At 44.0% G+C, this 14904-nt stretch overlaps 1 protein-coding gene across 1 annotated transcript; it reads right to left on the bottom strand.

Moving 5' to 3' along the window:
* Positions 1–6663: 6663 nt before the first annotated feature.
* LOC306779855 (olfactomedin-like) lies at positions 6664–14575 on the bottom strand. The gene is made up of 5 exons (XM_079271907.1): positions 14478–14575; positions 14171–14329; positions 13226–13438; positions 10707–10839; positions 6664–8847 (listed from the first exon to the last, which is right to left on the bottom strand). The coding sequence occupies exons 1-5, from the start codon at positions 14505–14507 to the stop codon at positions 7991–7993; spliced, it is 1392 nt and encodes a 463-aa protein (XP_079128033.1). The 5' UTR covers positions 14508–14575; the 3' UTR covers positions 6664–7990.
* Between the last annotated feature and the right edge of the window lie 329 nt (positions 14576–14904).

Below are 14904 nucleotides of genomic sequence, written 5' to 3'. Positions count from 1 at the left end.
TGGCAGACTTGAGAGAAAGTTGCTCTTCGCATGCGGCCAGTTTTTGTGAAGGATTTCTCTCCGTCAGTCATCCAAGCCTCCCACTGAACTCGGAGTGCCACCTTAAATGAACGGTTCACACTAATGTCAAGGGGCTGAAAATACTTTGTTGTGCCCCCAGGAATCACAGCTAGAATAGAGTTTGTCGTCTTGATGGCTGCTTTAACAGAATCCGTTATGTGGGTTCTCATGCTGTCCAAAACTAGCAATGCCTTTTTTCTGTGAAAAAATCCCCCTGTTCGCTTCGCGTAGCATTCCGTCAGCCATTCCTTCATTACGCTTTCTATCATCCACCCTTTCTTGTTCACTTTCACGCCGATTCCTTTCGGGAATTTTTCTTTCGGCATTGTCATCCGCTTAAAAATCACCATGGGTGGAAGCTTTTGTCCGGATGCTGTGCAGCCCAGAACACACGTGAAATGCGTTCTCTCATGGCAGTTGTTTTGAGCGTGATGGAAGACTCACCCTTTCTGTTAACAGTCCTAGTGAGAGGGAGGTCAAACGCCAAAGGTACTTCGTCCATATTTATGATGTCGTCTGGTCCAATGGAATTTTCGGTTATATGTCTTTGCGTGTATTCGCTGAAGTTTGTCATTTTTTCCTTGAAGTCGGGAGGGAGTTGCTGACCAGCGGTCGTCCATGTTCTAATCGACAGGCCCTTTCGTTGCATGAATCTGAAACACCAAGACGGTCCACCTCTGAAATCTCCAATGTTCTTTTCGGTGGCGAGGGCTTTAACCTTCAGTCGGATTTGCACGGTGGAAACACCTCGACCGTCTGCTCTCTGTGTGTTCACCCAATCCTCAAGAGTGTTTTCAAGATCAGGCCACCTGCTTTGCCTGCCTCTGAAGGCTTTTGTCGTCTTTTTGCAGCAGCTCAGTTCTTCGGCCTGGCGTCTCCAGCGTCTCACCATCGATTCATTGACCCCGAGCGAATGTGCAGAAGCTCTATTTCCTTCTTCGACAGCCAGGCGGATCGCTTTTAACTTAAAAGCAGCATCATACGCATTTCTTCGTGTACCGGTTTTCTCCATGGCGAGCGAGGCGAGATGCGTGGAATGAATGAAACTCACAGTGGCTGGACACGCTTTTATCCGTCCGGGGTCAAATCACGAGCATGCATCCGCACTGCATCCGCCGTGTGTGATCGGCTCCGCCCAGTGCGAATACAGGTGTGTTATGTATTCATACCCCATATGCTCCGTGGTGAGACGGCACCATACAGCGATCATAGTTTGTCGATTGTTGGCCACAATTGTGGCAAGTCTTCTAGATATCTTCCAGATATGATCTTATGATATGATCACCGGAAATAGTCCAGACATATTAAAATAAAAGTCAGAAAAAAAAGTCCGCGCAACATCATCATACCAGCCATTGTAAACACAATTATACATGAACTAAGATCATACAAAACATTTATTTCTCTTACTCAAAAACACGCACACAAAAAAACTCTTGAACAAGTTTTGTAGAACTGTAGAAAAAAACTGGAAAAAAAAAACAACTATCAGAACACAATGGCCTTATCCTCAGAGGAAGCAGGATTGTCGTGCCAAGACCAATGAGAGCTGAGATCCTTCAGAAAATTCACGAAGGGCACCAGGGCCTAGTCAAATGTAGGGAGAGAGCGTGCTCATCTGTGTGGTGGCCCGGACTCTCTACGGAGATAAACAAGCTTGTGATGTCATGCCAGGTATGCTGTGAGCTGAAAAGAACACAACAAAAGGAACCTCTCATCTCCACACCGCTTCCGGAGCAACCCTGGAAGAGAATTGCAATGGACCTTTGTGAGCACAACCACCACAACTACCTGGTAATCTCAGATTATTACTCCAGGTTTCTAGAGATACTGCAGCTGCCCTCCACAACGAGTGCACAAGTTATCCAAAGCCTGAAAACAGTATTCGCCAGGTTTGGCATTCCAGATGAGGTGGTGAGCGATAATGGACCCCAATTTTCAAGTGCGGAGTTCAAGGAGTTTGCGAGGCAGCTCGACTTCAAGCACTACACATCCAGCCCTCACCACCCACAGGGCAATGGGCACGCAGAGAGAGCCGTACAGACGGCAAAGAAAATTCTCAAGCAAGAAGATCCTGTGATGGCTCTGATGAGCTATAGGTCCACTATAGCTCATCTAAGAGAAAAGAAAAGTTCTACTGACATGGATGTGGTAATGTTGATTTGTGAAAAAAAGAAAGTTATACAGCCATTGATGTTGATAATGTTTATTTGTTGGTTGATTGGAAAGAGACCAGTGTATGTTGAAATGTCTCCATTTGAGTTAAGTTGAGTTAATCTTGGTTTATGCTATGTGCTGTCTGAATAGCCATTCTCAGTTAAAGTGTTCCTTTGATGTTATTGACATAACACTCAAAAGAGGGGGAGATGTCATATACGGTAGTCTAATGCGCTTGCGCATATACTGGGGGTTATACGGGAGTTCCAGATGCATGTATACTTTACAAGTGCAAAAAGAAGAGAAGAGAGATGTGTGTATTTGAAGAGCTACCAAATAAAGTATTTTACTCTCAGGAGCCTGCAGCTACACAACAAACCTTAATTTTGAATCTGGTGAGTAAAGGTCAAATTGACTATTTCTGTTCATTGGTAATGAGACAGTCATTGAGTTGGTGAAACGGTTTACAAGTCAAAGTTGAGTCACAAATTGCCATGACGATGAGCCTTTATCAAATTACACGAAAAAGGAGCTCCGTGATGTTGAAGGATGAGGTCATTCTATATGTTTTATTCAGTCCATCTCTCTGTCATTTTCTGAGTCTTCCTGTTCAAGATGCAAATCTTTAAAATCAGCTCACAAACAGTCATTGGCAGTCAGCATAACTAAGTAACGTTTTACAGCAGCATCTTTTTTTCAGTCACAAGTACAGCATTACATGAAATTCATTAATTATATCAGTTTTCTTCCTTTTTATGTGCGCACATATACAACATCATGAAACCAGATACATGAATAAAACAGATGTGACAGGTTCATGGGACTGCCCCTCAACAAAATACAAAGAACATAATAGACGAAAAAAATACTGTACTGGATGTACACACACACACTCATACACGTACACACACACACATTTAATGTATAATATAACATATAATTTTCATCAGCTTACATTCATTTCGTAGAGACTTACCCTGAACCTTACTGATACTAGTCTAATCATTACCGTTACCCTAACCTTAAACTAAAACTAACCTTAAACCAAGTCTTCACCCTAAAATGTAATTATTTAAGTTAAGGAGACTTGCATTTTGTCACCATAAGGAAGGCAGTCCCCACAATGACAGTGTAATCTGATTTATGGGCCACACACACACACACACACTACGAGCAACTTCATTCACCATCATCCAGTGTAGCGCTACAATAAATTGATGAAACCCCCACAGTCTTGCTGTTCTGTACCATCTCAATCTATGTATACATAATATGAAAACATGTGAACAGTTTCCTTTCTTTCTTCAGTTCTAACCATGAAGCAAGGAACCTCTGTCTGTCTGTGTATTCTTAGCATATCTCCAGAACTGTTTGTCAAATCTACTTCACACTTGGCAGGTATTTTGCTGAGGACTTTTTAGCAGTCCAATCAAATGTAAAGAATGATTTAAATCTGCTCATATTCCATTTCACTGGGGAATACTCACAGTATAGAACCTAAAGACGCTCTAGACATCAGCTCCTGTATGCAAGATTATCAACCAGTGAACATACTTAGATTGAATCATATTTACAGGCTCTACTCCCTAAATAAGTGTGCAGAGAGGGCACACTTCTCTGCAGCAGCCTGCGATTTAAGCTGATAAGCCTGGCTTATTCTTTACATGAAACCCCGGCCCGGTGCAGCTTTAAGGAAGATGTGCCGGCTGCTCGTTGCAGTCATTACTGGTAATCATTTGTCCTTGGTATTGGCAGCGAATACAGAAATCGTCTCACCACAGCAAGGCCATCGATCTGCATCGATGACTGCAACAGGACAAATCATTTCAGATCTTCATATTGATATTGTAGTGTTATGCAATAGCATCAATAGTCATTTTAAATGAATGGTGGTATTGTTACGCTATAAGAATACATAATATATTAGCCTATAATTTGAACTGCAGAGTCAAACAGAATAATGTCAACATTATTATGAAATGAAATTAATATAGGGGTTTATCAAACTCAGAATTGCTTCAAAGTAATGAAATATTCAATCCATTCAAGACAAACTTGGAACAGCAGACTAATGTCACATGACTCCCGAGAAAATTGGTGAATGCAGCAATGTGGGTTCAACTGAGGCCCATTGCTCTCAAGGGGAGCGTCTTACCCCGGTTTCCCCTATGATGGTAACGTCATATGGTCACATGGTCATAGCTCAATTAAGCATGCTAACATTTGCTAGTAAGCACTCGACACACAGTACAGGTAAGGCAGATTGGAATGTCATTATATTTGCACCAAAGTACAGGACAAATAGCAAATTTGACCTGATGATGGTTCTAAATGAAAAGTCAGAGATTCACCAGTTTTATTACAGGTCATGAATATTGGCACATTTATGGCCTCCCATCTAGTGGGATTGACTCAGTTTGGGGCTCTTAATTAGTAAATTATCAATAAAATGAGTTCAGATATTCGATATATTGTTCAATTTCTACATCAATTACTACATTTTATAATCCTGTTATCTGTTACCTTGCTTCTTTATGCCAATTTTCCAGTGACTGAATTGTTCAATGAAAGGATCTGAAGATACAAACTATGAACCTGAAGGTTACCAGAAATGGTACAGTGACCCAGCCATGTCATTACAGAACATGTAGATCTTGCCCAGTCTATTTTCCCCCTACAGAAACTTGAAATCAGCCCGACCACATACACAGTAAAGAGCAGACTGTTGGGTTTCGTCCTGAGCCAGGCTGCTGCTGTTTGGCTTCTTTAAATTTGCAGGGCAGCAGGTCTGTCATTATGTGACCAGAGCTTTTGGGTGTGTCTGAGAGGCAGCCAGCCAGAAACTGGAAACCAGGCCACAGCAGCGGAAACATCTGTCCTCCTGTCTTCATTGTGAAATCACACTGTCCCCTACTGGATTTAACCAGTACTACTACACACTGCTCACCAGACAGATGTATCAGGCATGGACTGATTACCACCTGCTTGGTGTTTTAATTAACGTTAATGTTGGAAACGTTAATGATATCTCTTGACCTCCACAAGTTGATGGTGAGTTGCTGCTCTGTGCAATCTCCAGATACAGTCTATGCTGTGCATACAAAAGAACACTGCAGACTCTATTTTTGAAGGTGAAGTGCGCCCGGCCCTGTCGCCAAGAAAAAGAACAAAGTGTTTTTGTTAGCTTATATTGAGCCCTTCATATCTACATAGGGAGTGGGTCCTCTTCACGCACTCCGCCAATGCCCACCGCTATGTTTCTACAGCAACCCAGAACGAACAAACCAAACACTGGCTGTACAGAGAGCCTGTTGCATTTTTACATCACATGAAGGCCACTGCAGTTCTCCGACACACTTGGAATATTTGTTTAGTTACAATATGCAACCTCACCACTAGATAGTGCTATATCATACACACTGCTCCTTCAAAGACAAAATAATGAAATATTGGCATACTTACCTTAACCTTAAACCAAGTCTCCACCCTAAAATGTAAAAGATTTATGGGGAGTTACTGGGATGTGCATTTGTATTCCCCAAAAGGCAGGTGAGTCCCCACAATGTAACTGTGTGAAAAGATTTATTCACCCGACATAGTGAGTAATACACACACACTGGATCGAATTCTTGGTACAGCTAGAGGACCTCTGCCAGATGACCTGAGAAGCCAGATCAAGGTCTGACTATTACCAGGATTTTGAATGTGATTCTGTGTTGTACCACGAGCCATTGAAGTGATTTCATTACCAGTAAAAGTAATATGTTCATGTACATGCCAGGACTCTGGCCACTACATTTTGAACGAGCTGAAGTAGACTATTTAGAAAATACTGTCTGTTTGAATAATTCTACAAATATCGTAGTCCAACCTGCTTGAGATAAATGAACAAACCAGTCAGTTTGAGATATGAATGCTCTAAGATTTGATACATTGTTAATTGATATAACGCTGTTCGCCTTCTGATTAAATTTGTTTGTGTGATTTTCCCCAAATGAGATCAGTATCTTAAATAATGTCAATATGTCATGACTTGTTCATCATATTTCAGAGACATCGATGCCAAGTGTGAATACATTTCCTGTCTTTGACTTTCAGGACTAATTAAGAGTATCTCAGTCTTGTCTGTAAAGCAGTAAAAAAAATAATAAGGCCTTTTTGTATAATGCTCTCATATGTTATTACAACGTTCAGATTATGGGAGAAAAATATTTTTGAAAATGTTGCTATATGGAATATATTGCAGATCCAGTGGGGACTTAATTTTGATTTGGTGTCATAATTAACATTAATGTTTATATAGCACACTGATTAACATCATTATCATACACATTTATTTTCAAAAAATGTAGAAGAAAAGCAGAAAGACAAACGAAACAGGAACAATGGGGGTTGTGTGATGTAGAGAAATGTATATGGATGTGTTTTCAATAAAGTGACAAAATATGGAACACAGGTGAACTGAGCTGTCGACCTGCTCACAGGCATTCTTGGTACCAAGAAATTAGCGACTGGATTGGCATTGCCAAGAGGAAATAACCTCAATACACGAAAATGGAGCCCAGAGATTTTGTTCCAACAAAGTAAGAAAACACTGGATGTACATGATACAATCCGTCAGTGTAAATAATGTATACTTGCACCAACACATATACTCCTGTCCCCAAATGCACCTTTTTTCCAGAGATCCCATTTTTTACAGACATTTACTGGTATATATTTTTCATTGTTAATTGTTCATTGTAAATTGTCACAGAGCTGCCAAGCATGACCGGAGCCCTGACATAATCATATTTGGTTTTGGAAAAAGTCCTACCAAAGTTTATTTCAGTTTTTATTTGTTTTTTTTGATTGATTTTCCAGCTTTCTTAAATTTACATTACAAACATTTATTATAACATACAGTGTGTGATATGCCCTACAAATCCTTAAAACAGGCACATCATTTTCGGTTTTGCAAAGACCAAATGCGTCGCTGTTTTTAACCTGCAGCAATGCACTTCCTGTTCCTAGTCTGCTGGAAATTAAAAGAAAAAGAAATCAAAACAATACAGACTTTGATACACTCTTTATATATCTATGGACTTTTTAAAATGTTCAGCCATTGTGGACAAAGCCAGCTGATGGAATTTTAGAACCCAGATGAGAAACAGGAATGTAGTTTCCTGTTTGGTCCGTGTCGGGGAAGCATCGGGAGTGTGTACACTACAAAAGAAATGTGTCAAATGTGTCCCAGACCAACTGTGACGGTTCACGGTTTACCGTGTGGGATTAGGAGTGGATCAGAGACTCAGGCGCAGACTTAGACACAGGACACAAGGTGAGGTGAATTGCAAGGCTCTTTACTGGGCATCAAGCAAACAAAAATTTAATCCAAAAACAACTCCAATAGGGAGTGAGAAAAATCCAAACTGAAAATAAAAGGCAAAGTCACAAAAGGGCTTGGTCACCAAAAGCACAGACACAAAACGTGGGGCACAGAGGGTCAACACGAGGGAATAACCACAGGAGAGCGAAGTGTCCACAGGAAGGGAAAAGGAACAAATGATAATCCGGCAACTGGAACAGGGCAAGCAGGGGAGTATAAGTATGTGAGGGGTGATGAGCGGATTGCCAGCAGGTGAGTGGAAATGAGTGGGATTTGCAGAGGGAAAAACCAGGGGCAGGTGATTTGGCACAGGTGGAGAGAATGAGCATGATCAGGAGAGACACACACAAACAGACGTAGCAATACCCAACCGTGACACTGACTCTGCAAGTTTGAGTGATTGAATCACAAAGTGTCGAAGTGTGCCTGGTAGGCCAGTAGATATCCATCGTTGTACATGTAGATCTGCCTGTTGATGGGGTTATAGCTCAGGCTGGCCACTCCTTTAGCCACCTTCTCTAGCGGCAGTGCTAGTGTGTTGTCCTCTTTGCCTGTTGCTGTGTCGAAGGCATAGAACACCTCTTCGCGGTATTCGTCCACATACCGAGTGGCATACAGCACGCCGCACACCATGAAAGCATTGCTCACCGCCTTCTTGAACAGCCTCGTCTCCCACGTCTGTGTGACATTGAGTCTCTCGGCCTCGCCGTCCCAAACCAACCGGCTCACCACTAGATTACCATGGTTACCGACGGTGGCATACAGGGCCCATAGTCCCAACTCATCTGCCTCCACATCCACATCACTATTGGCGCGGCAGTCATAGTAACAATACGGGAACTTGTTGTTAAAACCCACGCCGATGCCCGGAAGGGTCACCCGCTGGACGGTGCTGCTGTTCAAGTCATAGCGGCAGACATCTGCAGAGCGGTAGCAGTGATAGTACAGCGCTTCGCCGTATAGGATGGCACTGGGACCCTCAATGGTGTTGACATGAGTGAAGGATGGAGCCATGGTGAAGTCCCTGTGGTTGGCGGAGGCCATGAAGTCTTTGTATGTTTGGTATAGGCGCACGGTGTTGCCCCAGATGTGGCTGTTGAGCAGAGGCTGAACCCAGTAGCTGTTCTTCTGTCCATCGCTGTCCATCTGGGCCTGCTTTCCCCATGAACCAGAGATGTAGCTCTTACCATGGGGACTGATCTTAGTCATGACAGGTTCGCTAATGTTGGAGATTAGGCCCTTGAGGCAGTACCTTTCCCGGCCTGGAAACAGAGAGAGGCGAGAAGGTGAATGCAGAGTGCAGTCTAGAGCAGTGGTTCTCAACTGGTCGGACTGCGGGACCCACCATCACCCCTTAATGACAAGCCGCGACCCAAATAAAGGAACATTTTCAACTTCTCAAATTGATTTAATGAAAAGATGGTGCAGTTTGAACCTGAGCTGAAAATGTCCTCTTCAGTCGTAGTATAGGGAGCTCTCTTGTGCAGAGAAATGGTTCCTGTAAGTCCCCGTCCCACACATGTTTCACGTAAACGAGTAAAACTGCTTTGTTTGTGATGTCTGTAGATTCGACAATTTGTAATGCAAAATGACTACTTCCCTAAATTCGAGCTGTGGTCTGTTGTTTGATGTCATCCAACATGTCTTTAATTCGCCTACTTATAGTGTCATTTGACAGAGGTATTGTTTTCAGTTTATCCTCTGCTGATATTAGCATTACAAGGCATTACCGCCAAATATTGTTAAGGAGTGTGAATAGACGGCACTCCACTGCATAATAAATCCCCTTCAAAATAAAAGCACAGGATTTAATTTTTTTTCAGGCAAAGGCCCGCGACCCACTGAATACGGGTCCGCGACCCACCAGTTGAGAATCACTGGTCTAGAGCAAGGGTAGCCAACACAGGAACACAAGAAGCTAATGAGTCGCCCGTGTCTAAAAAAAGCACGAGTCACTGGGAGAGTTTAGTGAATGCTTTTTTCAGAATTATTTGCAATGGTAGCTGGATTCCCGCAACATGCAAGAAAAATGCGGGATCATATATAAAATGAAAATCCATCCTGTCGGGCTTTAAGTAAAGAGTTTGTGCCCAGTAAGACACGGACCAATCGAGAGTCCTTTGAGGAGCTACGGGCGTGGAAAATGTACTAAACTTTACAAAGTTGAATCAATCGGGTGCACTCTGAGAGCAAAATTAAAATGCTAGATCTATGAAGAACTTTGTGCTCTTGTAAACAATTCTGTTCTCTAGGAGTGGTGGTATGCTACTAAGTACATTTGCTCAATTACAATTGTGTGTTTAAAGTAGTTAAAATTGACACCTTTCAGCTGCTACATTAAAGTGATGGCATTGAACACATTGATGCGTCAATATTTATAATACAATGTTATAGGCCTACCTATATTATTTGGAATGGGCCATTCTGCAAATGAGTTTAATTTTACTTTTGGTACTTTAAGTATTTTGATCCGAATCTTTTTTGACTTTTATTAGGTAACATTTTGAATGAAGGACTTTTACTTGTAACAGAGTATTTACACACTGTGCTCTCTTAAATCATTTAATCAAACACATTGGTGATGACATGTCAAAAAAGGTTACACCCACAAAGCATGGTAAACAAGACGGGGTTCGAGTTTGAAGATGGGTCTTGAAACATGAACAAACAAACACGCGCAGATATCGCCGGACCGCTGCTTAAGAAAAGGGACCCGCTGGCCAGCCTTCCCTGTTGAGAAGTGTAAGAATATTTTTGGTTCATTGTTAAACTGCGGCTGGACAAAATAGAGTTTGGTGGGCAGCCACAGTCGAAGTAATTAATGGGAAACCAAAAAGGGAATTTGTAAAGTCTTAGGGGGCGAAGTACTTTTTTTCCGAGCCTTGTGTATCCCTCATAAGACGCTACCACATAGTTTGAGAATAATAATTAAAATGTACTGAGGATGTTCAGCTTCAAATTGCATTTTTGAAAATCGTTCCATACAAAATTACGATTTAATCAATGCAAAAATATTTGTTCAGTTGTTTAACAAATAAGGCAAAATCAATTGCAATTTTCATACATGTCATTAAATTACTACAAACACACACACACACACACACACACACAGTATACTTGCCTCTGAAGTCTTTGGGGATGGACTTGCAGGACTCAGCGCTGTTCTTCAGGTAGCGCAATGTCTCTTTGACAGTCTTCATGTTAATTGTGTCTGACATCTGCATCCTGTCTACAGCTGTACGCAGTTTAGCCACCTAACACGCACACACATACAACATTTTACACATATTACTGTTGAAACACAAGTTGGAAATTAGGGCCCTCTTCGTCAAAACTACAGACATAAAAACTCTTGCAAAAGCAACACTTCATTCCAAACTACGCATATAAACTCTTCTAAAAGTGTCATTTGATGATTGGGTAACCGACTGCTAGGTTGTCAGGAGTTTAAGGGATGGACTTGCTGGGCCATCCGCAGCCCCACGTGATGGCTATGGCTACTATTGGTCAGATTTCATAGCATGAGGGGAAACGACTTGGCATCTGCTTGCCAGATCCGAGGCTGGTCTACGGCAAACGTCGTCCGTCATGAAAAAACCCCCAAAAGACGGCAGAGGGAGCGGCAACGTTGTTGGCCAATTGTGTTGGTTCATCACTGGAAGTGGGCGGGGTGGGGGCACTGGCATCCCGGTGCCAGATGTCCCGGTTATGGTCACTTGCTGTGTTTTCTGAAAGTAGGCGGCGGGGGCACTGGTGTCCTGCGTTCCGTTGTTGCTTTGCGTTCCGTGCTTGCTGCGTCCTGTTGCCTGCTGCGTCCCGTTGCCTGCTGCGTTATGTTGCTGCGATACGTTGCGTGGCTGCGATACGTTGCGTGGCTGCGTCATTGCGTTGTTCCGTTGCTGCGTTCTGTTCCTGTTGCTGCGTCCCGTTGCCTGCTGCGTTCAGTTGCTGCATTATTGCGTGGCTGCGTTCGGTGGCTGCGGTCAGTGGCTGCGATGCGTGGCTGCTGCGTTCTGCCGTTGCTGCGTTACGTAGCGTGGCTGCTGCATTCTGGCGTTGCGTAGCATGGCTGAGTCGTTGCGTGGCTGCGTCGTTGCACTCCGTGGCTGCGTTGCTGCGTTTTGTTGTTGCTTGCTGTGATCCGTTGCTGCGTTGCTGCGATTCGTTGTTGCTTGCTGCGGTTCGTTGTTGCTTGCTGCGTTCAGTGGTTGCATTGTTGCGTTCAGTGGCTGCATTGTTGCGTTGCTGCGATTCGTTGTTGCTTGCTTTGGTTCGTTGTTGCTTGCTGCGTTCAGTGGTTGCGTTGTTGCGTTCAGTGGTTGCCTTGTTGCGTTCCGTGGCTGCGTGTTGCGCTTAGAGAGGGGGACAGCTTAGAGAGGGGGACAGAGGCAAGAAGACCTGGCAACCCGGTGCCAGGAATTTGCGTAGTAGGAAAAGCTGGATAGGGGGGGGGGGGGAGGAGAGGGAACCTGGCAATCCGGTGCCATGAATCTGCCTAGTGGGAAGAGGATGCGTAGTAGGAAAAGCGGGATGGGGGAGGGGGACGGGGGAGAGGGAACATGGCAACCCGGTGCCTGGGTACGGGCAGAAGAAGGGTGGTGTAGGGGAACGGTGAAGGGACAGACGGGTGAATCCGGCCAAAAGGTGGGATGGAATGCTGTGGAAATGGAAGGGAGGAAGATAGAGTCAGCGTCTCTTGCCGCTTTGGAGAGTTGAGTTTGCCTGAGGTGGTGGAGGGGGATGAGAGGTGAGGCGCTGCGACCTGGCAACCCAGAACTTTGTGGGTTGGGGGCGGAGTTTCGGGGTGTGTTGTGGCGTCACGCCGGTGTGTTTGGATGTAGATACGTTTGTGTTTGTTTTTTTCCTAACGTGACTTTGGGAAAGTTGTGAGGAGTTGGCACGGTTTGCTTTGTTGTTTCGATGCTCTTAGCAGGCGGACTGTGGTCCAGTTGGAGATCAGCTGGTGCGTCTTCGATGGGGGACCTGGCTGGAGCGTGGAGGGGTGGCGGCGTCTTTGAGCGCTGCGTGCCGGGTAGCCAGAGTCGTCGGAGCTGGGTCTGGAGCGAGCGAAGAAGGAGAAAGAAATGACGGCCAGGTGAACGGCTTCCAGTCGATAAGCCACGCCCCCTCTCCGGCGCTACGCGATTTTGCGGCGTTTGGTGTGAACACGACCGGCGGCGCGTTGGACGCGATTTTGCAGTGCGTCAAAAAATCAACGCGACCGGTGTGAACGCAGCATTAGAGTGGGTAGGTAGTTATAGGAGTGTGGCCGGAAGTGGGCGAGTGACTGAGGTGTGGTCCTGCTCCTGAAATTCAGCTAAGTTTTATCTCCAATAATATGCTTATGGTTCGGCATACCTGGTCAATAGATTACTACACGAGTTAGTGCTTTCAATCATTTTGCCACAAGTACCATTTTTGAGGAATTGAAACGAATAATTTCAGTTGTGTTCTTTTATTTCTGTATTGGACCCATGACATTACACTAACATCGTCAATTCTTATTTTAGCGATATGATTCTTTGCTGTATCATATTGCTATTTGCTGATGGAACATAGAGTTTCACATCATGTTACGCATGTGGACTAGGCTCTGCAACTTTAGAAATAATAACTATTGTCACTCATGTTCTGCAGTACCTCTTTGGAGAGTTTCGTTGTTTGGCCGTTGTTTAACTGGCTGTGGATGGCACCGATGTCAGTCTCCAGTTGGCTGAGGTCCTGGCCCAGCAGGTGCAGAGGCAAGTCTGTGTAAAGGCCATGGTTGTGCAGGTACTGGTGAGGCTTCAGCCGCTCCGTCACGTTCGTGATCAGAGCCTGGATCTGAGGGAGACGCCTGTTGGACAACTCCACCTGCAGGAAGACACAGACAGGGAGTCTGAATGTGTTTTCAGGATTCCAGGTTCAAGTAGTGTATTCTGAAATGTTCTTCTTTTTCTCATTTTCATAGGTACTGTAGGCTACCCATGTATGAACTGAGCTACAGGGTACAGGCCCAGGGGCCCTAAGTGTCAGGGGCCCCTCTCACCTTCAGCTACAAAACGTCCCAAAGAGACAAGCATGAACCATGAAGAGACACAAAATGACCACAAAGAAACATAAATCGACTGCTCATGGCCAGGCACAAAACAAATATAAAAACGCAAAAGTAACACAAAGAAACACAAAACGACTAGAGACACAAAAACACTACAAAGACATGCAAAACAATTGCAGAGACACAAAATGACCACAAATAAACATAAAAAGACTAGAGACACAAAACGACTAATAAGAGATGCAAGCAGCTGAGAGACACAAAACGACTGTATTGAAAACACAAAACAACTACAAAGAGACATAAAATGACCACAAAGAAACATAAAACGACTAGAGACACAAAAAGACTACAACGAGAACAAAATAACTAGAAAAAGCTTGTTTTATGGGCTGTTGATCTGCCTGCATGTTGGGGCATCAAGGAAAGTGCAAAGAGGCTTGCCTCATTATGCCCTCTTAGTCGGGAAGGGCGGGGCTATTGTATCATTCATAGCCTGGTTTTTACAACATTTTATTCCTGAAAAAAAAGTGCTGCTTAGTTCTCACCTGTTCCCGCAGGCTGCTCAGAGATCCTTCACAGGACTGAACCTGCTGCAGTGCGGCCTCGTAATTCACAGCGGGGAATGACCACTTGGCGGGGTTGACCTGGCAAACACACGAGCCATTCTTCCTCTGGCCCGACACACGCTGGGCCCGGACGTCACCCTGCAGTTGCATGCGAGTAAGAAAAACACTGATGTTGTATACAGCAGGTTTTTGCAGGTACAGCAGACAGTAAAGAGACTGCACTGATAAAAACAACCAAAAAAGTGCTATTAGCATTAGCATCTTATTGAGTAGGAATCAAACTCACTGATGAGAGCAGCAGCAGCAGGAGCAGCATGTTTACGGTTGGAGAGATGAGTGGTGGACTGACAGGGACTGTCAGCTGGTGGGACTGAAGTCAACGCACGTTTTCCCCTGACTGACAAGTCACCACGCCTTGTAACCACTCAAGTGGATGTGAAACTCTAGAAGTGTGAAACTGTGGAGTTTCATAACAGTTATGGTCAATTCAGGAGTTTCCCTTATTTCCCCCTTTAGTTCAGTCAGTTAACTGAACGTCTCCTATTTTAAAAAAAATTGTAAAAGCTTCGCAAGACCTGATGTTTGCGTTAACAATTAATATTTTCTAAACTTTATCATGCAGTGATGTATTTGATAATATTATCAAAATACTATCACATCAAAATACTATCACACTTGAACGTGTGATAGGCGCGTCAGATGGTTGGAAGTGT

Source organism: Melanostigma gelatinosum (assembly GCF_949748355.1).
Source record: "Melanostigma gelatinosum genome assembly, chromosome: 1".
Lineage (NCBI taxonomy): Eukaryota > Metazoa > Chordata > Actinopteri > Perciformes > Zoarcidae > Melanostigma > Melanostigma gelatinosum.
The sequence above is the reverse complement of the archived record's forward strand: the minus strand, read 5'-3'. Positions and strand labels throughout refer to the sequence as shown.

Coding starts and splice junctions, on each gene's coding strand:
- LOC306779855 (XM_079271907.1), bottom strand. CDS start 14,507: ATGCTGCTCCTGCTGCTGCTGCTCTCATCA. Junction 14,330..14,477: donor TGCTGCTGCTGCTCTCATCA/GTGAGTTTGATT, acceptor ATGCAACTGCAG/GGTGACGTCCGGGCCCAGCG. Junction 10,840..13,225: donor CAACGAAACTCTCCAAAGAG/GTACTGCAGAAC, acceptor TGTGCGTGTTAG/GTGGCTAAACTGCGTACAGC.